Source organism: Alligator mississippiensis, chromosome 5 (assembly GCF_030867095.1).
Source record: "Alligator mississippiensis isolate rAllMis1 chromosome 5, rAllMis1, whole genome shotgun sequence".
NCBI lineage: Eukaryota > Metazoa > Chordata > Crocodylia > Alligatoridae > Alligator > Alligator mississippiensis.
In genome coordinates this window covers 205381009-205404481 of record NC_081828.1, presented here as the reverse complement: position 1 = coordinate 205404481, position 23473 = coordinate 205381009, and the positions used below count along the sequence as shown (strand labels likewise).

Genomic DNA, 23473 nt, shown 5'->3' with positions numbered 1-23473 from the left:
TTGGTCATTGATAAAGATTTTTTCGGCCAATACCAATGCACCCCTATTGGTGACACTAGTGCCTGCAAGGAAATTTCAGTGTATAGTGTGATTTCATTAAGAGAACCAGTGCCCTGCATTAAGGCAGTAGATCACCCTTCTTCTAAGGGATGCACCACCTCCCAGAATCCTGAAAACCGTTCCCCTGGAAGGCTCTTTAGTGCAGATGTAGGAAGGAATTTGCACTGCTCTGCCTTTATCTTCATTCACCTTCCCACTCTGGATGGGAGTGTTCTTCATTCTAAAGGAGCCAAGTAGTCTGTGCTCCCGTAACTCCAGTCCTGGGATTCTGCCTGGTGTTTTTTGAAGACTGTCAAACCAAGGTGGGAATCCTCACTTCTTTTCTTCCTCATGCGTATGGGCCAGGCAGGATCTGATGCATGTATTAGGAATCCTGGGAGGAGGGCATTGGGTAGCAGACATTTCTTCTCGGTTAAATGTTAGAAGCACAGTTGGTTCCATACAGTTATAATTTATGGTGTGATGCTGGAAGTCATTTCACTGTTTTATGCCTCGTTTCCCCACCTCTGCAGAATGGACATAATATCACTTACACACCTCCACAGTGGAGAAAGTGCAGCTTCTTCCTTTGTAAAGGATTTTGAGTATGAAATCTGCTCATTCAGTGTTTCTCAAGCAGGGGTGCAAGTACTAATTCAAGTATGGGGTAATTTTCTACAGGGTTCAGTGAAAAGGGAAAAATAGGAAAGCTGAAGAAGGGAAATGGGAAATACAAATAGTTTTCAATTCTTCGTTTTTCTCTAATAGCTCTACAACATCTCTCAGGTTGTTAGAGATATTGCTATGTGGTTGTAATGACATAAATCACTACTTTAATTATCTACAACACTGAATCGTAGGGATACATAGTATCCCTATGATTTAAGCTTGAGTATACAAGCTTAAAAATCATGTATGTGGCTCAAAGAAGTCTGAGGACTACAGTGCTCTGCAATGTGCTAGATCATTAAAGATCCCATAGCACTTCCTAAAAATGGAGGGGCATTATTAACCCATCAAGCACCAGTTTGAGTCATCGATTTGTCTGCATTTCCAATACAGTTTCAATCAACTATGGTAATGTTTCTTGATCTGTAGGTCACAATTCTTTGAGGGGGGAGCAAAGTGTCATTGAAGACAGTTGCAGAGATGATGAGGCTTTGAAAGTTTTATTATAATCTCACTCCCATACTCCCTGCCCACCCTTACTCTTTGAGTTTAAATACCCTGTTAACTTCTTGGAAACCCTCCATCTTTTACTTTCATGCTCTTAAACTACTGTATCTACACACACACACACACACACACACACACACACACACACACACACACACACACACACACACACACACACACACGGCATGCTCCAGGATATAACATGCACCTTGTTTTTGAAGACAGAATGACAAAAAAGATCTTTCCATGAATTAAGCAATTATGTAGCAGTAGTTAGGGAGCCAAACCTGCTCATTGTTCTGTTCACATTTTGCTCTTGCTTTTGCCCAGTAAGTGACAGAAACTGCTCTCCCTATATTTCTCTCACGTAGGCTAAGTACAGCCAGTCAAAAAGCCCGAGGGGTTGGGGGGCGGGGGGGGGGGGAATGGATTCAATCTGTATGGGCAGTGGCGATGCATAAGGGGAGCATGTGCACCCCCTGAGAGTGCTGGTGCACCCCCTGACATCAGCATTCCCAGGTGGAGGGGAGGTGGGGGCAGGTGAGAGCGCTGGTGCCCCCTCTGAGAGCGCCGGCTGGGGAGTGCACCAAGAGAAGCAGTCCCCGCTGCGGATGATCTCGCCAATCTGGAAGTGCCAGCAGTGCGCTTCTGCCACTTATGGGTTGGTGGGATCACCCATGGGGACCTCCCCCACCAGTCTCTGGGATCAGCCACAGGGATCCCCCCACCCCCAGTTGCTGACTGTCCACTAGTGGGGCAAGTGACCCCCCAGACTCGGGAGGCACCAGTCACCCATGTGTATGGGTTTCTCTAAGCTGCGTAGATTGGATTGGGAAAGAACAGAACACGTATTTCTTCTTCTGTGTGGCGGTGTTGGGGAGAAGAAACAGATGCCTTCACCGGCTAAGACCAGAAGCTGGGGGTGTGCTTCTGCACGCATCCCAGAGTGCTGGACATTGCTGATGGCAGGCAAGCCTAGGTGAGCTGGGGCCATCTTTGATTGGCTGCGGGACACATGCCTGAAACCCTCTACTGTCACTGCAGACCCTTCCCACACTGAGGACTAGGCTTCCAGATCGGGTTCTGGCACATCTGGGAGCCGGGCCCATGGTGGTATGGGGGAAGCTGGAGCTGGACAGGGAGGGAACTCTGAGGCTTCAGCTCTGTTAGACCACAGATGCTGTGCTCAGCCTTGGCTCCTGGCTGGAGCAGGCAACAGCGCGGTATAGGGAGACAACATGGGCATTTCCCTCAAGGTCCACAGAGCCCCGGCTGGGTCATCACGCAGCCTGGAGCTGGGGGGGAAGGGGGGCACAAAGAGTCGAGAAGGACGCTTCCTTCAGGGTCTGCACAGCCCTGGCTAGGCCAGCACAAAGCCCAGAGCTGACGGGGAGGGGACAAGGGGGGCAGGGTGTGAGGGGAGCCAAGACGGACACTTCCCTCAGGGTCTGCAGAGCCCCAGCTCAGCCAGCAGGCACCCTGGAGCCAACAGGGACCCTGAGGGAAGTTGCTGTTTTGGCTCTTCCTGCACCCTCTTCTCCCCATTAGCTCTGGGCTGCATGCTGGCTAAACTGGGGCTGCTCGGATCTAAGGGAAGGCTCCCTGTTGGCTCCTTCTCTGCGCCCCCCCCCCCTCCCCCCAACTTCTGGCTTGTGTGCTGGCCAAGCTAGGGCTGTGTGAACCCTGAGGGAAGCATCTATGTTGGTTCCCCATGCCCCCTCCCACCCTGCCTGCTCTGGGCTGTGTGTTGCCCAGAGCCGGGAACTGCAGCTGGACAGAGGAGCTGTGCAGGAGGCTGTTTGACAGCCCAGGGATAGGGCCAGCTAAGCACTGGGCTAGAACAGCAGAGTGTGAGCCATGTTCCAGCAGGCTGCCCCGCTAGGGGGAGATTTCAGGGGGCTGCAGAGCATCCTGGGATGCTGGGGGACTGCAAGATAACTTGAGTCAGGAGGGGTTTGGGACAGAAGTTTCATAGACTGGTTTAACTTAAATCAGTTAAGTCTGATACTACATCCAGCTGTGGGGGGCCCTGGTTCTTCCCTCCATGGAGGTGGCGTCTCCCCCAGGGCCACCCAGGTGGGCTGCTAGTGGACTGGTGCTGCCCCAGCTTGGAGGGACAGCCCCATCCAACTGGTTCCTGAGCCCGAGCTGGGGCAGCACCTGCCCACTAGCACCCCACCCAGGTGGACTCAGGGAGCCCCACTACCATAGAGGGAAGGAGCAGGGCCTCCCACAGCTCAGGGGCCACTTGACCTGCTGGCAGCTGCCCCCCCCCCCCCAACCACAGGAGAGGTGGGCAGGCTGACTAATAGCAAAATAAACTACATGTGGATGTGTTCTAGTTTACAATGTGACAAACTCATTTAAATGGTAAAAAAAAACAACCCCGCACGCGTAAAGCGCAACACAGTTAAGCCACAAAAACAGCCAGTTTTCATCATGTGTACAAGCATGACGAAATTGCTAGACCCTATGGGTTTTTCTCTTCCCTTTTCTGGCCTTTTTGGCTTGTGTTTCTGTTTAACTTCACCCTGGTGTAGTTGCACATTGCAGTGGCTGAAGAAATTATTATTGGCATAGCTTGCACATTTTGAAAGCTTTGGTTGTTTGCCTGAGATTGATGATATAGAAATGGATGCTGATAATAAACATAATTTTAAATAAGGCTGCTGGCAAGAATCCTAATCTGTAAGGAAAAACTGACATTTTAAGAGCTGTGTTGTAGGTCTAATGAGAATTGGTGTTGCTTTTTTAAACCCTGTCTTCTTTTTCAGGCTGACAGTAGTATCTTTCATCAAGTTGCATCTGTTATATGACATTACATTATGTTAAACTATTGTTTATCCCAAAATCTACATAATGGCACAGTGGATTTTTTTTTTCCTTGATGCAGTTTTGAACAAGAGTCTTCTTGAAGTAGGGGTTCTGCTTTTGCAAGATTTCTTGGATTCCCACAGCCTCGGAATGGGAAATTCCAAGCTGCCTTTAGGGAATCCTGCGCCCGCAGTAAGAAAACAAGAGCCCTTGTGCCTATTCATAGGCACCTGGATTGACATTATTGTCCATAACAGCACTTTCTGCAACTAAGTCAGCAGAAGAAAATAACAAATATCTTACAAAGCTCCCGTTTCTCAGTAAGCATGCATGTTGGATAGATTGAACTATGTGTTATGATGGTGTGCTCAATTTCTGGCATATTTTAGGACTGTATAGTGTTGTTTTCAAAATCTGAAGACTCAGTTTTTAGTGCAAATGTTAGAAAGTTCTGAACTACCGTTATGAAACTTAAAATCATCCTCTAGCGTGATGTTGATGATGGTCCCTGGCTCATCCAAAGATACGTACGGGGAGATTCAGTGTTTCTTACTGTAATTATTTGTGATTCAATTCAATAATACAGAAATGTTCAGCTAGAATAGAGGTAGATGTGAAATAATGAGTTTCTCTAAAGAAGACAGTTTTCTGCTTTTTGTTGAAACCAAAGCATTAGCTTATTTACCAATGCTACTGGCATTGGCCTGAATTGAATTCCTAGGATATATTGAATGGGATAGCACATCAAAAGTGTTTTAGATTTGGCAACAATCAATTTTGATGGTGCACAATTAACCTTAATGGACTTCTAAACTGAAAAGTGTCCCTATAGATGTGAATTAGAGGTTCCTATTCATTAATGCTGTGCACTGTACGTATTTTTTAGGAATGCTGCCCTTCACTTGAATGGAGTTTATCAAACTCTGAATAAACTTCCAGAGGGAGGATAGTAACTGATGCAGGAAACCTGTACTTGTACGGGTATTTATTTGGACCTTTTATATCCACGAATGGTGTTTTAAAGTGATCTCAAAGTGGAGCAGGTTTAACCAACTTGCCCAGGATGAGTGTCCCAAGTCTAGCATTCCTGAAATGAAAATATAGGAGGAAGTGCCTTCACTCTTAGTGTGTCAACTTCTAAGCAGGCAGCTTGACAATATTTTTAAAGAAAAATCTACTTTAAGAATATGAGCCAAACATTGGGTAGATGACTGTCAGAGCAGGTCCTATAATCTTATTCCATGCTTGTACAGCTCCTTGCTCAATGGGGTCCTGTCTCATGACTGCAGCTTCTAGGTGCTACTGTGGTGCAAATAATTAATAACAGTAATAGTGCTGGATTGTGCTACATTTCAGAGATGTTGGTCTAATATGTACAATTGTAGCATGCTAAGTTACACAGTGGATATATGTACATATTACACAATACATGTGAACCAGTTGCACTGTGGTCCTTCTTAACTGCTCTGTCATGGAAAGAGAGTTTAAATGGATGCATGTTACACTTACATCCTTACTTTAGCATCCCTCTGCTAATGTAGATTGGTTTAATTAGTCTAGGGACTTGATGTATGACTGACTTTGAGCTATCATGTCTGGGTGAAAGTTGTGTGTTAACTTAAGCCATAATTCAGATTTGATTGTCATCTGCCATATCTCTAAATTAAAAAAAAAAAAAAGAAATCTCATTTACAGCCCCAGCTATGAAAGGGGAAACGTATATTGCCCCCATCTCTTAAAAAAACAAAACCCCCTAATTTTCTACAAACACAAATTCATGGTCACTTACATCCATTGAATGTAGTACTGCCAGAAGCATTAAGTCTGTTGTGTTAGCTGAGGCTTTAATATTTTTAGGGGGCTGGTCTCCAATCCTGGTCTGTGATTAACCTCTGTTACTTTTAATGAATTAGAGCTTGCACTGAGGGAAGAATGGAAGCTTTAGACAAGATTAGTTTAAAGAAACTACTTGGCATTCTATTATAACATGAATTGATAAAGCATGTATCGACAGTGACTGGAATGATATTACAGAGAATTTATTTAGCAAAGAGATACAAGAGAATTATTTTTTACTGTAATTAGTTTCATCTGAATGGACCAGTTGATAGGAAAACCACCATTACACAAGAACGTTATATCACATAGACTATAAATGTACTTTATTTACTTTGTATCACTCACCACAAAGATAAACCAGTAATCTTGTTAGGCCGGTATGTAACTTGAATGCACATACCGTAATTTAGCCATAAGCATTCAGCATGTAATTCCACCTGTGCTTCCATCAGGTTGGGGGGGAAAACACACAAATTTTAAAATGTCCTGTTAAGACCACAAGAGCTCTCTGAAATATGCATAACATAATTCCTTTCAAAGGACAAATGCGCTCAACCTCTGTCTCTGACATCTAAATGGGAAAGGAAACCCTCTTGAAAGCAAAGTCACTTGGTTGGGAACTCTTGTCTGTGCTCACTCTTGAGCATTCCTCAGAGTTTTTAATTCTGACCCATAGACATCAATGGCAGTGACAACTTTCCCAGTGATTTTAATGAGCTCCTCTTCATGTGATGAGGATATGTTTTCATCTGTTGGAAGGGCCATAACTAGGAGATCTGATGGAGAGATCATGGTACTGTTGAAGGTTGGAGTGGTGATGTAGCCATGATGGTCCAGGAAATATGTAAGAATAAACTTTTTTTTGGTAATAGCTTATGTTGGATCAACTGTATTGGTGGAGAAAGTGTTAGATAAGCCTTTGGGCACGAAGTGTACTTCCTCAGATCACTGAGAATGGACACTTTGTGCCTGGCAGTTCGGCTAACCTCTCTCCCAACTATCCAGATGGTCCAATAAAAGATATCACCAAAAAAAAGGCCTTTTCTTCATGGTACAATGTAGGCATTCTGCCCACTTCCCTGGTACTTGCTTTAATATAGCTTGTTGTGAAAGCCTCCCATCTATGCCAAGATCATATTTCCTGGCAAGCAGGAATATGTCTACTTTTCCTATCATTATGTTTTCCCCCACATCTTGGTCTTTCTAGAAACAGCTTTTTAAAACCATTTTGTAATGCAACATGAAAATGTTGCTTCAGATAAGTAGTGGCTTACCAGCAGCTCAATACCAAATTGTAAAGCAATATCTTTTCACAGTCTCTCCACCATTTTAGACTCCCATAGCTTGGTTCTCTGAGGCCATGTCTGCCCCACAAACTCCATATGCCAGACATCTGTGTGCCCAAACATGCCGTGCTGCTTAATGTGCGCTACTTTCTGGACTGAAAGTGGCATGACTAAATTCATGTAACACTGCTAATTTGCAATGTGCGTGCCACTCTCTGGCATGAGAAGTTTGCAGCCCTAAACATTTCTCTCTCTGACCACCAGAAAAGCTATTTCCCTAACTCCACATTTCTAGTCTTTACATCAGGAGGTTTGGGTCTGTAAAGCTCCTTTTGGATGCAGTAGAATAGAAGGGGCAACAAAATGTTTATTTGGAGGATGAGCAATGTGCTTGACTATGCTTTGAGGAGGTACGGCATAGGGAGTGTTTTTGCATAGTACTTGAAATGTAAAGATTTATTTAAGGATCTAAAAGCATCTGGGCCTGTAGTATGCAGGAATCCCTGATCTGCTCTGCAGCCCAGAGCAGCAGTGCGCTTTGCAATATGTTTTTCCTTGTGCCAGCCTATGCATGAAGGTAAACCATTGTAAGCTTTCCTAACACAGGCACGTTACAATTGCAAATATTTCCACATGTGTATAGTAATACATTGGGGTAGCCAGGCATAAATCTCAGGCTTTCCAAAAGAACACATTGTTTAAAAAGCTCGTTGATTCAAACATGTGATCCGAATTCTGAATACGTATTGACAGCAAGCCTAGAAATTTAGATTTCTCTGCCACATCTTCTTGGCAGATAGAGCATGACTATCACTAAAAGCCAAACTGTGCTGTGCGCAGTTTACCCCATGTGTACAGATTTCTGCATAGTACCACATTTGGGCTGCCATGTACAGCACCTCTACTTGAGAATTTGCCTGTAGCATTATAGCACTTATGCATTTATATATTTATTTATAGTTTTAAAAAAAACTTGAGTACTACTCTCCTGTACTTTCTTGTGTATTTGTACTGAGTTACGAGTCGCACATATTTTGCAGATCTTCCTTCTATTCAATTCTGGGCTCTTCAAATGTTCATCCCCATGCTATTTCATAAAGTAAAGCAAAACTCAGTACATTGTATCATGTGTAATTCAGAGTTGCCCTCATTTTTATTCTGCTATAAACTACCTTGAAATCATGATCATGCTATTATTTCTTCCCCGCTGCATTTCTAATATGGTAGAATATAGAGGTTGTTGGTACCAACAGAGCAATAACGTGATCATGCCGCTTTTATTGTCCACAAATCCATTCATAACCATTACAGCGTGGATGTGCATTAGTTGTCAATTCAGAATTGTATGGAGGAAGATTCTATTACATCTCTCGCAGCGGATGACCGTGCACTCATTGTTTCAGCAAGGCTGCAGTGTGTGTTGTTCACAATAACAGAAACCGGCTCGGCCATAATCTGAAGCTTTCACTTGGACAAATGCCAATGGGCTAATCCCAGACCAGATTGAGCCATTAGTTTTTAAGATGAATTCCTAAATAATATATTGTAATGGTCTTTAAAGTCCCTGAAGTTAACAGAATGTATAGACGCCCAGTACATAAGGGATGAAAGTCATACACAGGCTTTATACAGTGCTCAGAACCACCTTATTTTCTCAACACAAAGCTGAAGTTAGACATCTGTAATCCATAGTTCTTTTGTCGGTCTCCTGTTACAAGGGGGTATCATCCCAGTTAAGACTTCACCCAGGTTAAGAACACACAAAATAAATGACCAGATATTCTGGGATCCAGCCCACTTTAGATTATATAACCCAACTATTGTATGTGGTTGCCATGTGCAGCAATTAAAGTGTGTCTTTGTAGTGCACGTGATAAAATATCCACCCTCTAAATACTTTTGTGCATCTAAGATTGCATTTGTGGGGAAGTTATAGCAGTAAAATTGCTGCTAAAACATTTTTCAAAAAGCACCAAGAACCCACCCTCTGAACACTTATGATGTGTCAAGACGGGAACCTACAATCTGTGAAAATTTAGACTGCCACTGAAAACTAGTATCCACCCACCTGTCCTACCACCTCTGCTTTCTTTGTGGTTGTTTGGTTTTTTTTTTGCTCTTGGAAGAGATGCACGTTAACATTTGTGTTTTGGATTCTGGATAGAATAGGACAAGAAAAAGCTGTTTGGACTATAATTGACATTTCCACTAGAGGGCATTCAAAACACTGTGCACATATATCCATCATCTGCTTTTAAGAGTTATTTAAAAGGATATTGTTAAAGACTTGTAGGCCAGAAACCTAAGTGAAGCAACAGGGTAGATGGTGAGGCACAGAGGAGAAAACAACACTAAATGCATTTCTTTGTGTGTGCGTATGCACTGTTTGTTCACTACAAACTGAAGTGAAACGCTCTGCATCTTGTTTTCTCCCCCAGGGCTTTCCTTGGCCCTTTCTTTTCAGGATGCAAGATATTTGCCTCCTTTTTAATTTTCTCCCTTAAGGGTTGTGGAGGGAGACAACTTGGCTTGTATGCCTATGATCAGAGTGAAAAGGAGTGTCCTGCAGCTGTCATGCTGGCCAAAGCTTTGAGAATGCTGCTTTGGAAATTTGGGGAACAACTGTCACCAAATCAAACACGTTGGATGAATGCACATACATGTTTACACCGAGCAGTTTTCACCCAAAGGAATGAACAAGCACTTCCTGCCATTCAACTCCAGCAGGCTCTTTAGGAAAGTAAGGCTGGAAGGAACCTCATGAGGTTTAGTCCTTTTAAAAGATGGCATTTGAACATCTAAACAGGAGTCAGTTTGCCAAAGGTACAGGATGACACCCTTGTATGTTTTGGCATTGCAGGATATACTGGACAAGCGCAGTTTTGTACGTTGCTGAGCAGCACCCATACTGGGGCATTGGTTCAGTAGTGCTTTATAGGAGAGCATTGCCATCTCCCAAATTGCAGCCCTTCCTATGGCACCTGGCAGTTGCTTTGAGATCTTTCAGTCAGGCAAAACCTGGCTCAGCCCTGCTGAACTCATGAGATCTACACCCTTGATCCTACAAGGAACTGAAAATCTACTTGGGTATTGACCTCAGCACAAGCTGAGTGCATTCAGCCCTTTGCAAGATCCAGTCTGAGAAGATACCTAGGATGAGGTGGTCTGATCTGCAGACAGATGTCATTTTGAAGTTGGGCTGTACATTAAAGCTATCCATCTACCTTAACGAGGTCCCTATGGTGGTTTGTGCTGGACTGTGGTATTGTATAGGTTCCACCACTGAAAGCTTCATAATCTTTGTTGTGAATTCAAGAGTTTTCCCCTATCTTTTTTATTTAATGCCAATGTAAAAAGTAAATGAAACATAATCATTAGAGTGAGAAGGGTGCTCTGCAAGGAAAATGTTTTTAAAAAAAAAAAGAGAGAGAAGAGGAAAGTGCGTCTCGCTCCAGCTGTCTCCTTTATGTACAAGGATCTCTCGAGCAATTGTATACGCTTGCATAGGATCTTTCACAGCATTTTATATTTAAACTATTCATCATCATATATGCAGATCACTTATTCAGCCTATAAATCAGTATTATGGATAAAATAAAGATGAGTTGCTTCCTGTTCTAAGTAGATGAGTTCTATACAGTCAAGCTTCATAGGTTTGCAGCTGCTTGAGTGATGTGGATTCTGTGTTTGAGAGGGGTGTGTGTGTGTTTTCCCTTCCTTTCATTAATGAAGAGGTCTCTTACATTTTTTGATTTGAGTACTTAAATCCTGGAACATTTAAGTGGGTATTCTGTGGATCTCGCAAACTAATAAAGCAAGAATTGCTAATAATCAGAATGAACTAAAAAACCCACTCATGCCGTAAGGAATTGGCTCAGAACCTATTCAGAAATCATAAGTGTTTGGTTTTTGTGTTTTGTTTTTTTTTCCCTTTGTGAGGACAATAAGAACATGGGGAACAAAAGCAAGGCTTGCCATGAGGTGGCTAACATTGAAAAGCCAATTTGGAGCTTGTGTCACAGCTGGCACTAAGGTTGAGGCCTCAGAAGTCTCTCTTGCAGATAAACAAACTAGAACTAGGCATCTGTTGCATTACAGCTGCCAAGGTCATACCAGCAGGAACAGACAGAGAGGGAGGGGAAAACAGCAGTAAGTTCTGTATTACCAGCAACGGTAACATGATGCCAAATGTCTGTGGTATTGCTCTGCCGGTGTCTTTTTGAAGCTATAGTAATGCCTTGAAATACAGTCACTGATTCAAAAAAAAAAAAAAAAAAAAAAATCCTACTAACGACCCATGAGTAACTTTTTATAAGATGTCCTTTTTGATTATGAATCCTTAATATTAGCATGTCTGATTTAGCTTTAGTCAAGCCAGTCAGCCAGGTGGATGCAAGCGTGCTTTCCAAAGCGGGTGGAGAAGAGGTTCTTGTCATGATGTGTGGAATCACAGTTCATCTTAATTGGGAGACACAGCTTATACAAAATAGAACTAGACAATGGGCAACTAAGCAGGCTTCTTCCATAGCTTGAGGCTCACTATGACTTCCCAGGACTACATTCACCTAGATGTCTATACAGCTCTCAGACATTTAAAGCTGCCTGTTATACTGGGATCACTCTGACCACCCCCCACCTAGTAGAGGCTGGGGGACAGTTCTACCAGTATTCACTTTTACACATGTTGGAAAGCTTTCTCAAAATAGCAGTGAAGATTTCAGATGAGTAGGGGCAATTTCAAGGGTAGTCTCTGTAGCACCAAATATTCATCTCAATACTAATTTCTTGACATCCACTAAATAAAGTGGCTTAGGCTATTAAACTAAAACTAGTGCAGAAAGTGGGTTTCTTCATCAAGGAGAGAACTTAATAATGGAAGCATTTTCTATTTTGTGCTTTAACATCATCCTCTTTACGCTAAGGTTTTATATGGTGGATCACCTTTTAGGCTCCAAATAGCTCTGTGCTTCCCATGGGAGTTGGCAGGAATGCACCTGAGTGTGGAGACCTCCCCAGGCATATCACTTTGCAGGACTAAGCCCGTACAAAGACAACAGGAGATGGATGGCAAGGGCAAGCTAGTGAGAGATAAAGCTAATTAATGTATACCGTTAAACAGCAGTGCCTTTTTCCCTTTACCATAAAATATCTTTTGTGAAACTGCAGGTCCTTCTCTAAGCCAACAGTTCTTTTTAAGAGATGAGGGCTAGTTTGTGAGCATGCTTATATGCATGTTGGGTATTCTACTATGAATGAGATTTATAGGCTGGAAGGTAGCATCAGAGACTATAGGTAGGTGCTGACTATAAATATTTCTGCTGCCCTTTGCAGGGCTAGAAATGTGCATCTGCTGAGCTTATTGTTAAGTGTTTCAGGTTCTCAATTGAGAACTGGGCCATTACTATGTGATAATACAATATTCCTCTTCAGTAAGGTCAACACATTTCTGGACAGGGGCAGGGGAAAGATTGCACTTTAAGAGCAAAACAGGAATTCTCTTCAGAAGCAAATCCAAATGACTGTGAAACGCATAACAAGCCAAAGAATGAACAGCCCAATTATTCTGCTGTTTGGCCTCTACAAGCAAAAAATCCCTGTGCAGAGTTTTTACCAGAGCAAATGCACACTCTTAAATTTATACTATGCATCTCCTGGGCTGGTGGGAGCTGCATCATGGTATTCTGCTAGGACAGCAATCCCCTCTTTTAAAGGCAAAGACCACTCCTTCATATAACTGAGGCTAGGGACAGACATTCAAAAAGCCTGAGCCTGAACCGATTCAGTATCAGCAAGTTAGGCTAACCTGGCTAGGCTGAACTGGTTCAAAACTGGACAGATATTCTCTCTGGACTGAGGAAATCCAGGCATGTGCCTGCAGTGGCTCAGGTTAGAAGCCAGGGTGTGCTAGAGCAGCCCTCCCTTCCCCTCTGCATGGAGCTGAGCTGAGGGGGAACATGCCCAGGCCCTGGTAGGACTCTCTCATTAGGGATGTCTGCCTGCCCAGTCCCAGACTTTTCCCCACTGGCTGCTCAAGGGAGGGGAGCCTTGCCATATGTGATGCAAGCCCTGCCAGCCCTGGGCTAGCACTCTGAGGCAAGGGAGGGCGTGCAGTGCTTGCACTGGTGATAATACGGAGCTTTTCAATCTCCCACCCTGCTCCATCATACTGTCTGCAACAGACTGACAGGGGAGCAAGCCAGCTGGGGGTGGGGGCTGACAACAGTGTTTATCACCCAATTAGCAAAACAATAGTCTCTCTCCACATTACTTCAGACTTCTTAAACGGCTTACCATCTGACCTGTTGATTAGCTCCAAAAGCCCTAAGCAGTCACTGTTCTGTCTTTCCCAGTGAAATGGGAGACGGACACCTCTCGGCATTAGCTAGCATACCACATGCTGGCTACAGTTGATGCTGTGGCAGAGAGGAGGAAGGGGTCTCTGCTTAAGCAGTGAGTAGTGAGAGGGGGGAGAGAAGGGAGTATGGGGAAGCCAGCAGACCCTGCTGTGCCTGCAAGTCTGTGCCAAGCTCCAGCCAGGGAAAAGAGGGGAGGGGCCAGCCCTTCTGTGGAGCAGAGAGCCCTGCCCAGCACAGAGAGCATGCTGGGATGCTGGGGGACTCCGATTTAACTTAAACCAGTAAGAGGCCTGGGACAGACGATGCATAAACTGGTTTGAGCCAAATCAGTTAAATCTGATACTACGTTCAACCAAGTTTTATCTCTAACCAGTTTCAGCCATTTTCAAACTGATTTATGTGCATTCAAAACCTGTTCTATTACAGGTTTAAATCAGTTTCTGATCACTTTAAACTGGTTTATGTGTAATGTCGTTCCCTAGCCTGAGTGGCAGAGATGACGGTTAGCACAAGGAAACAACAACGTAGGGGTGTCCTGGCAAAATACATCCTTGTGGTGTTGTTCATGTGCAAACTTCTCCAAACATACAAAGGGAACAAGCAGAGGGAGGGCATGCGCTATGTTGCTGTAAGTCAAGATGGTAGACATCTTTTCATGGAGGAGGGCACCTTTTGCCTATCTTTTCATATTGGCCTCATCCAAACTCAGCCTCTCTCGTCACCTGCACCTGGTAGACAGACAAGGGCAATACGCCAAGAGGCAACTGCCCCTTCAAGTATTAGTTATGCCTCTTTCTCTGCAAGAGAGCTGAAATGGGGAAGGAGTAAGGTGGCCACAGTTGCATTTTGTCAGGCTGCTTTTCTAGGAGGCTGGTGCTGCTGATCCTAGAAGTACAGAGTATGTTATTGGTTAAACACTGCTTTCCAGATAGCTGAGCCACTGAGCAAGGGAAGAGCTCACCACTTTTTGCTGTTGCAGCTGCAGGTGCTGCCAGCCTTGCATCCAACACGGCTGTCTCCTCTCTAGAAAGCAGTAGTCAGACACACTGAATGCTTTTCCCCTTTGCCTCCTGTGGGTCTGATTAAATCCAAGTTTAATTTGTCTCCTTTCAAATTAATAAAGTTAATACACACAAGCATGCACACATGCAAAATGATACCACCTGCAGGTGTTATATGAGGTTTCTCCCTCCCTTTGTGAACTTGAATGCTGCCAGGTTCATTCTCAGGCTCTGCTTACTTAGCTCATGGTGCCTTACCTAGCTCGGTGTTGCTTTCATACCACCGCAGGTTGCCAGTGGGAGTACTCCCTTCATGCTTCTCCAGAAGAGAGACAAGACCCAGCAAAACCACAGTGATTGTTGCTCACTAATAGTAAGGAGGGAAAGCAGAGGGGGTTGGTTGCATGGAAGCAGGGTAAAAGGAGGGTGACACTTGGGTGTTCTGCTGATGATGTAAAATACGGCAACCCACATACCAACGCTTGGACTCAGCCGGGCACGCAGGTAGCGAGCTCTGCAGGGCCGGGTTCTTATCTAGACGAGTGGAAGGGGGAGGACAGTGACAGGCTGTGCAAGGGCTCGTTAAATCAAGCTGTACTCAGTTCCACCTGTGAAGCCCCACTGACTTCAACTTCCTTGATGCATTAATGATGGGAGAAATAAGTAGCCAGGTTTGCCGCAGGCTGGATCCCAGTTGGCAAAAAGTCAGGAAGTCCATATAGCAGCTGCTGCTGCCACAGAGCAGAGGACTGGCTAAAAGAAGGGAAAAAAATTGAGTAAACATGCCTGATGCTTCTTCAGCCCTATTTTCTACTCCCCTCCTCACTCAGCTTATGTTCCATTGCATATGTACATGTGTGGCTGTATGGTCCCTGCAAGCCCAGGTGTCCTTGGGACTGACTGCCATCACATGCAAGGGGCATGATGCCCTGCACAGATTCCTGAAATCCCACTTGAGTAGTGGGTCTGTGCTGGTTCCACTGAGGGCAGTAACTTCTCTAGCCATGGATGGAGGGTGTAGGGGCTAGCCTTATATAACAGGTTGCATTAGGAATTCATGGAGGCAATGATAAGCAGCAGGGTCTTGCTTCCTTCCTGAGCATACGTTGATGTGATCAGTAGTGTTACAGTGCAGTGCAGTAGTGGGCCTGCACTTCAACTGTTAAGAGATGTGCAGAGATCCTTGGCAATAAATGTGCTCCATGACTTTAGTCATCTCCCTCTGACAGTGTCACAGAAATATTTTCTTCCACGTTTACCAGGCACATTTTGTAGCTGACTGTGACCATGTAGGGGCTTCATGCAAGGTTTTAGGACGCACATTCAGGCCACTTGAGAATTCAGTTTGCCAGTGTCTTACACCCTCCGGCTATTGAAAAGCACTCCTGACTGTCCCTTGGACAGAGCTCTTCCATGTTAGCAGTGCAGGGTCTATGATGTATTTTTGAGCCAGTCCATAATGATATCATTACAAATGGATTGCCTTGCTGCTGTATGCTGCAACTTTCATTAAACAAGCAATTTAGGTGAAGGTGAGAGATTATTTTGCCTGCTATTTGCCACCTTTCAGCAGAAGAATGATAAACAGATCGGCTGTATTACTGAGGTGTGGAAGGGAATCCAGAGACATCAGTGAAGGGCCAATAATGGGCTATTATTGGAGTAACTCAGTACTGAGTTATTTCTTTGGTGAGATGGTGTTCAACCTGCTCAGGTTAAAGAGCAGGGGGAGCCACTGGGAGCTTCAGTGGCCCTGAACTGTCCAATAAGTTGCGTGGTGTCAAGCACATTGATTAGTTAAAGACACCTGGAGTCCAAGAGGGGAGCTGGTGCAGCAAGAAGAGAACAGCGCAAAATTCAGGGAGTGACTAGCAGTGAAGAACAAATGCCTGAGACAGACCTTTGGCAGGTGATAACTGGCCGTTTGCAGCCAAGAGGCAGAGGAATCTTCCCATCTTAGTGCCCAGCAAGAAACAGTGCTTATAAGCTGTGTCCCTGATCCAACACCCTAGGGTGTGGAGTAGTCATGATGCTGACTGAGGGCTCATCTCCAAAGCATCCTTCCTGCAGGGAAGATGAGCTGCTGCAGAGCCAGTATTTATCGTAAAGGGGAAGCAGCCACCAGAAGGATCAGGGCTGCACTGAGAGGGAGCTGAAGTACTTGTAATTGCTTGGTTCATGGTTTCCTAGAAGTGCTAGGCAGCAGCCATCAACCATCAGCATGGTCAGGCAGGAGAAAGGAAGAAATGTGCCATTCCCCAGCTGCCAACGTCCCGTTCCTTCCAAGCTCTCCCAGCCGACCCAATAGTACCATCAGTGCAGATCCTTCTACATCAACCGCTGCCAGGGCAGGTGAATCCAAGCTCCTATCCCGTGACCAGTATGTCTTAATGTTTTGTAACAGGTAGCTTTAGGCAGCAAAATCTATTCTGTAACCTAGTAAGTAGGGGCAGCCTTTACACAACTACATAAGGAGACATAAGGGGATTGTTCTGCTTCTGTCGATAGTATTGTTTCTGCACGCCTGGGCCCACTGCCTATTCTGCTAACGCTTCCTGGGCTGGCCTCTTTGGCCACTACCTGAATGCCTCCGTCTGCAGGGAACTTAGCAGAGAACTGAAGGTTGTAGTTGCTTTGCTGCCTCTATTTTCCTGTAAGCAAGAGGTATGGCATGAAAATCTCAAGAGCGAAGGATTCCCCATTGCTATATGTGGTAGGCTCAGAGGCAGAGGAGATCTATGGTACCTTTCAGGAGGGCACCTGGATGTCTCTGCTATGTCAGGACCCATGTAAAAAAACATTGTTAGTAAAAAACAAAACAAAACCGGGGGGGGGAAGGGCACCGATTAAGTCAATGAAAGGCATGAGCATATAACAGGACCCAGATATAACAGCTAGGCCATGTAAGCTGGATAGTTAACTCATGTGACTAATTAGAATTATTTTGTTATGTATCTGACATCAAGGTTATTGGAAGAAATGTACACTACAGGGGAGGGCAGAGTTTTACGCAGCCAGCCAAACCCACACTTCTTGAATGGAGATGTTAAGAAGGAAGAAACTGAAGAGCACCTAAATTGCAATGAGATTTACTGCTGCCCATTTCTGAGGGGAAAAAACAGGCAAAGTGTAGTGAAAAGCACAGAATGGCTTGCCCTTATAAATCTAGTTTAGGTGGCCAGCAAAAACAAACAAGCAAAAAACCCCAAGCCCTCACCCCAAAAAGCCTTGCTTGTATCTAAATTAGAAAAAAAAATTAAAGCAAACCATCAAAATCTATTAAGCTGAAAGAGATCCACTTGCTGTCTAGGTTGGGATTGTGGGGGAAGGATGCTGAAACAGTAGTACACAACAAGAGTTCACAAATGATAAGGATAGCTCAGGATGCACATATGGCTACTGAGAAGTGTGAGAACAGAGATGGAGCTACTGTCTTCTGTCCAGGCATGAATGTTACTGCTCAAGAGAAATATCTCAGTGTGAAATCTGCAATGAATGCATGAAGCAGAATGCAAAGGAACCGCTGAAAATGTACGAGAAGGCCGTTCAGCCTTGGTCCAAAGTTGGCATAGGTCTTTTAGAATGAAAAGCAAATTATTATCTCTTGTGAGAAGGCTGCTGAGCTCACGTTTTTTTTAAAGGAGCCACTGTACAGACTAGGGTGACTGGGAATATGCAGCTTTTTTACTGGCATTACTGTGTGTCTCAATTTTATGTCTTAGTTTCTCTGAACTTTTGCCTATTGGTGGTTGGTAGTATTGCAGAAATGCCTAGGAGGTTGAAAGTTTAGAGAGTGGAGAGACCCTTAGGAAAAATCAGCCTGTTTTTGGTGCACCATTTAATTCAGAATTATATTTGTTGTGGATGAAAAGTAAACTTTGACTTCACATTAGTGGTGAATTTGACCTTCAGTGACTGATTCCTGATGCTTTGAATCAAATGAGACGGTCCCTTACCTGCCATATAAACACTCTGCTGTACCTCTTCTTTGGTCCTTATCTGTAGGTTCAGAAAGGACCCCCATACCTACCATGTTTTGGGAAAGTACTTAGTTTTTTTCCCCCAAATACTGCAATTATGTGCAATCATGCTCTGGTCTACCACCTAGAATCCATTTCAAGACCACGTCTGTTCTGATGAAGGTCTGTGCATGAAGCCAACATTAGCTTTGTGGCACCTTCATACCTTCTGGTGTTTTAGCTGGTTGGAGATTGGCTCCATCCACAGCATAATTTAGCATAAATTAGAGCTGCTTTAAATTTATGTCCAGATGCATGCAGGAGGCTATTTGAGAATTGAGGATTCCTAGCACCAAGCCACTCCCTCCTCTTTCCTGTAGAGATGCTCACTGAAGCTCCATAGGGATCACCAAGGGAATCCTCAAGCAGCCACATGAGATGGAATAGAAGAAAGCAGCCGGAGCGGACCAGAGAGCCCAGATGTGCCCTGTGTGTGTATTTGTACAGTGTGACCAGCACTGCCAGCTGGAAGTTAGCATGAGAAGTAGGAAGAAATAGCAAGCATCCCCTCCCTGCTCAGGGACGTAGACAGGGGCTTGTGCAGGGTAGGAGCTGTGTAAGGGTATGTTCTACCCGTGTGGAAGCTCCCCTTGCTGGCCAGTAAGGCAAACATCTAACTGGGCATCTGTATCCAGTGTTTGTGTTATCCCCTGGAATTTCCCCCCTGCACTGTATGTTATAGCCTCCATGATCTGTTCTGTCTGCTCTGAGAATTGTGTGCACACTAAACCTTGGGATAAGTTTCCCTTAATATGCAAAGGATACAAACAGAGGTGGGGTGGGGGTGCCTTTTCCTGTAAGTGAGGAGGGGTGGAGGGCAGCTGTTTCTGGGTGGGGGGGGGGGTGCCACGTTCATTGGACTGTGCCTGCACTGGACAGAAGAAAAGGCTGGGGTAGGGGTTGAGAGGCAGTGTATGTGAAGCACTCTGTAATTCTTCAGCATCTGTATCCAGATATTCCTTATCCCAGGGGCTGTGCGCGAACCTGACAGCTAAGCTACATGCTACACGTTCGGAGAGGGAGGCACATTCTGCTACAACGCCGGCTGGTGCATGCGCAGCTCTGGTGCTGACTGTGGAGGTGGGGGAGTGGGGACCACATCACTGTCTTCCAGCTCTGAGCTGCCAGTTGCTGGTTGCCAAGCAGTTATCATTGTTTCTGTGACGATTGCAGAGGCTGTTGCTAATTGAAGAAGCCCCCACAGCATCCTTCTCTCTCCTCCTGATCCTGATTTCATTTTAGAGGCAAAAGGGGGAAGAGAGAGAGAGAGAGAGGCTTAAGATTTTTTGCATTAAATTTTTATTTTTTTTGTGGGGGTGGGAAATGTCTCTCTCAGCTGGTGATTAAGTGATGGACTAGTTACTCATCCTTATCCCTCTAGCCTTTGTGTGTGTGACTGAACACACACATACACACACACTCTGTAAAATCCCGTTTGTCACTGCAGTGGGCACAAATAGGTGAGCATGACTACAGCCAAGGAACAAAATGCATCAGGGAAACAAGCCCAACAACAAGAACAGGTAATGCTGTTTATTTTTCTCAATTGAAAACAGATATGGATTTGAATTCTATAGCTGTAATTGTCTTATTTGATAATGATGGTAATGATGATGATTTTTGTTCACCTTGGTGTACATTCCTAAAATTGTCACCTGAGTCACCTGTCAGTGGAGAGAGGGAGGAAAGTACTGTGTAACTGGGTTGATGGTCTGTTGCTGCTATCTTTCTTCCTCCCTCCCCCAGCTATTTTTAACAGATTGCACCTTATAATCAATAATATATAGGTGAGGAGTGCTTCTTTTTCTTATTCTGTGACTTGCCCAGTGTGTGTGCGTGGGGGTGTTTGGTACAGTATACTGGGACAGAGGCCCCGGCTCCCTGGATTATTCAGTTTTGCATTTGGAACTTGCAAGGCTTTTTAACGAGAACTTTGCAGTTGGACACAAAAATTGCAAAAGTAGATTTTGGCTCCTGACTTCAGCTCTTAGTGTGAAATGATTGCTTGGGGTTTCCTCAGCGTGACACTTTGCAATACACAGTTTACACCCAGGACGTGTGTTTTCTGTCCACATAATCCATATTTATGGGTGAAATGCAGCCATGTCTCACTGTACCTTTGTTTCCCCTTATAGCTTTATGTATGCTTATATAAAGGGAACAGATAAAGACTTAAGTTTTCTTTTTTTTCGTAGTCTCAGATCATTGTTTGTAGACATGCTTCTGCTCATCTTCGTTCTGTGCTGATAGACAAAGTGGAAACTTTCCCTAACAGAAAAGCAAGAGCTATATCATTAGCTCAAAGTGATAGGCACAGTGACATTAGGGCTGAGATACCTGAGAATCAGCTAAAGACTGCAAAGATTTCAGAGATTCTTCTATGGTAGCAAAGCAGAAATTCCATCATCCTCACAAACCTGCTTCCTTTCCCTGCACACACGTTGTCAGAGTCTACAGGGAAATAAAGATGACTCTATCTGCTTCAGTTCTTGCATTCTTATAATTTCATTGTCTCCTTAAGAGATTTGAAGTTCACCTCTTTAATCATTAGTTGGGAGAGCATGGGAGGATTATTTAAATAGATCACTTGGGATACACATTAATTCTTAAAATAATTCCCTCCCAGGTTGATACATTGAAAGTCTCAGGCATTTTTTCTTGGTGTTATAATTTAGGGAAATGGAATTCCCTGACACCAAAAGTAACATAATATGATATGCATTTACAGGGTGACATTTTACTAACGGCCAACTGTTCTGTTAAGATGTAAAGAAAGCAACTTTGATACTGAGAGTAAAGGGACTGTGCCTTTAATCAAACCTTTCATCTACACAGTGCTCTTTCTTTCTCTCTTCACTGTTTGTTTTTTGGGATGCATATTTTTGTCATTGTTTGCTGCAGATAAAAATGAGCAAAGCTATGTGTCCGGGAGGACGGAACATAAAAACTGCTTTTTATGAGCAATGAGGATCTTTGGGGGTTTTGTCCATCAAAGCCCAGTGAAAGTGCTGATTATTTTCCCCAAGGCTCTGTGGGCTCAAAAAGTGTAAATCAGTTGCCTTTTGTATCAGAGTTTTGCTTCTGTTTTAAGTAGTGTTACCTTCCTAATGCCATTTTGTTAATGACTTGCTGTCCTTTTGCTACTTCTCCCTCCTCATGTTCGGTGCAAAAGGCACAGAACGCGTGTCGACCTTTTAGCATGATGCAGAGGTTCGTGACTGAACACAATTCATAACTGATTAAGTAACAATTATATACCTATGGCACGCTTAATAATTCTAAAAGCACACACGGCCTAAGCATGGCTTGCTCTGACTATGAAAAAGAAATTTCAGGCATATATAAATAGGATGTTGCTGATGAATAACACTCTCTGAGTCTGTTAGAAAGTTTCCCAGCTCCTGCAACATTTTCTATAATTTTCCTTATGCATCTGGCTCTAAAATAACTTGATGCCAGGGGTCAGATTCTCAGCTGATGTAGATAGGAACCGCTTTCTGGACCCCATCATACTTGCACCTATATATATACAAGCGGATGATCCAAACCCTTGTTTTATTAAAGTAAATAATTCATAATTGTAAAAAAAAATGTGGAGTCCTTAGGCATTTTCAGCTGGAGGGTGGTTTGGGTATACAGGGAACCATTGCTCTCGTCTTGTTTAAAACTGACCAGGGAGCTGAAGATTGTACCTGGGATAAAATAGTAGCAAAAGTGCTGCTCTGCCGGTGTAGAGGATTGAGTCGTCTTCAGGAGCAGCTGCTACTGTCATATAAAATTGTGACTGTTCCATTTCTGCATTCCTCATTGTGACATATTCTTGGTCCAGAGGCATTCAAGTTTCACACTTGGCTGAAGTGCATTCTGCTTGCTATGAAATTAAGCTAAACACAAAACGATCAGTAAATGACATTACAAAAGTAAGGAAGTGCAAAAAAATTTAAAATGCAAAACCTTTTGCACATTACAAGTCAAAGCTGTATGCTTATCAGTGTGCCTGGAAGAAAAATCAGGTTGTGCCAAAATAAAAGTCTAATTGTTCTTAAAATGGGGAGAAGCAGGGGTTCTGGGCAGGGGGGAGATATGCCCATGTTTTGGAGATGTGCTCTGTACATATACGACTGCCTGAGGTCAGTGAATGAACACCCTCCCCCCATTAATTGATTAAAAATATTTTTTTTAAATGGATATATGATCAACAACTTTATCCATCTTTAATCTGTACAGATAGCCCCCCCTCTTTTCAAGCTTGCTGTTTCACACATGTAAAATATTAGAGGCAGACAAGGTTCTTTGGGTGAATCTGGTATCTTTTATTAGACCAACTGAAATAGTTGGAAAAAAAATTCTTAGCAAGCTTTTGGGTTTAAAACCTCTTTTTGTCTTTTAAACCCAAAAGCTTGCTAAGAGAATTTTTTTCCAGCTATTTCAGTTGGTCTAATAAAAGATATCAGATTCACCCAAAGAACCTTGTCTATCTATGTCCTTAGAGCAACACGGCTACACCCAGGTAAAATATTAAGCCTTCTAAGTACAGCATACAACACAAACAATATCAAGTGAACCAGGAGAGTTGGGTGTAGTTGTCTGTTTATCCTTCATTGCTTCTGCTGTAATAATGACTTTTTCCCCCATACATTTGGAGACATGGACAGAGCACTGCTCGCTGGCAGTATACTGTATATGTTGGCATGCAGTCTGACTTCACAGCCCACTGAAGTTAGTAGAGATCCCTGTTGACTCCAACTGGCTTTGGATAAGGCTTAGAGAGAAGACCGAGCCTTTATCTTTGCCTTTGGGGATTGTTAGCTTGTCATGGGAACGAGCTTGAAATTTAAGACTTCAACAAATGAATATAGAAAAAAATAGCAAATCCATAGGACAGGTCCTCAGATAACGTAAGTCAGTGCAATTTTGCTTAGCTCCATGGAACTACAGTGTCG

The 23473-nt window shown here is 43.9% G+C and overlaps 1 protein-coding gene across 7 annotated transcripts in view; it reads left to right on the top strand.

Moving 5' to 3' along the window:
- DPP6 (dipeptidyl peptidase like 6) overlaps window positions 1-23473 on the top strand; it is a 737431-nt gene that overhangs the window by 324335 nt on the left and 389623 nt on the right. Inside the window, exon 1 of one of the 7 annotated variants that reach the window (XM_019498934.2) lies at window positions 19705-20053. The exons of the other annotated variants lie outside the window; for them this stretch is intronic. Coding sequence (XP_019354479.1) covers window positions 19997-20053 — 57 coding nt within the window. The 5' untranslated portion in view covers window positions 19705-19996. Of the gene's footprint in view, window positions 1-19704; window positions 20054-23473 lie in introns of those variants that run through there. 7 annotated transcript variants of the gene reach the window in all.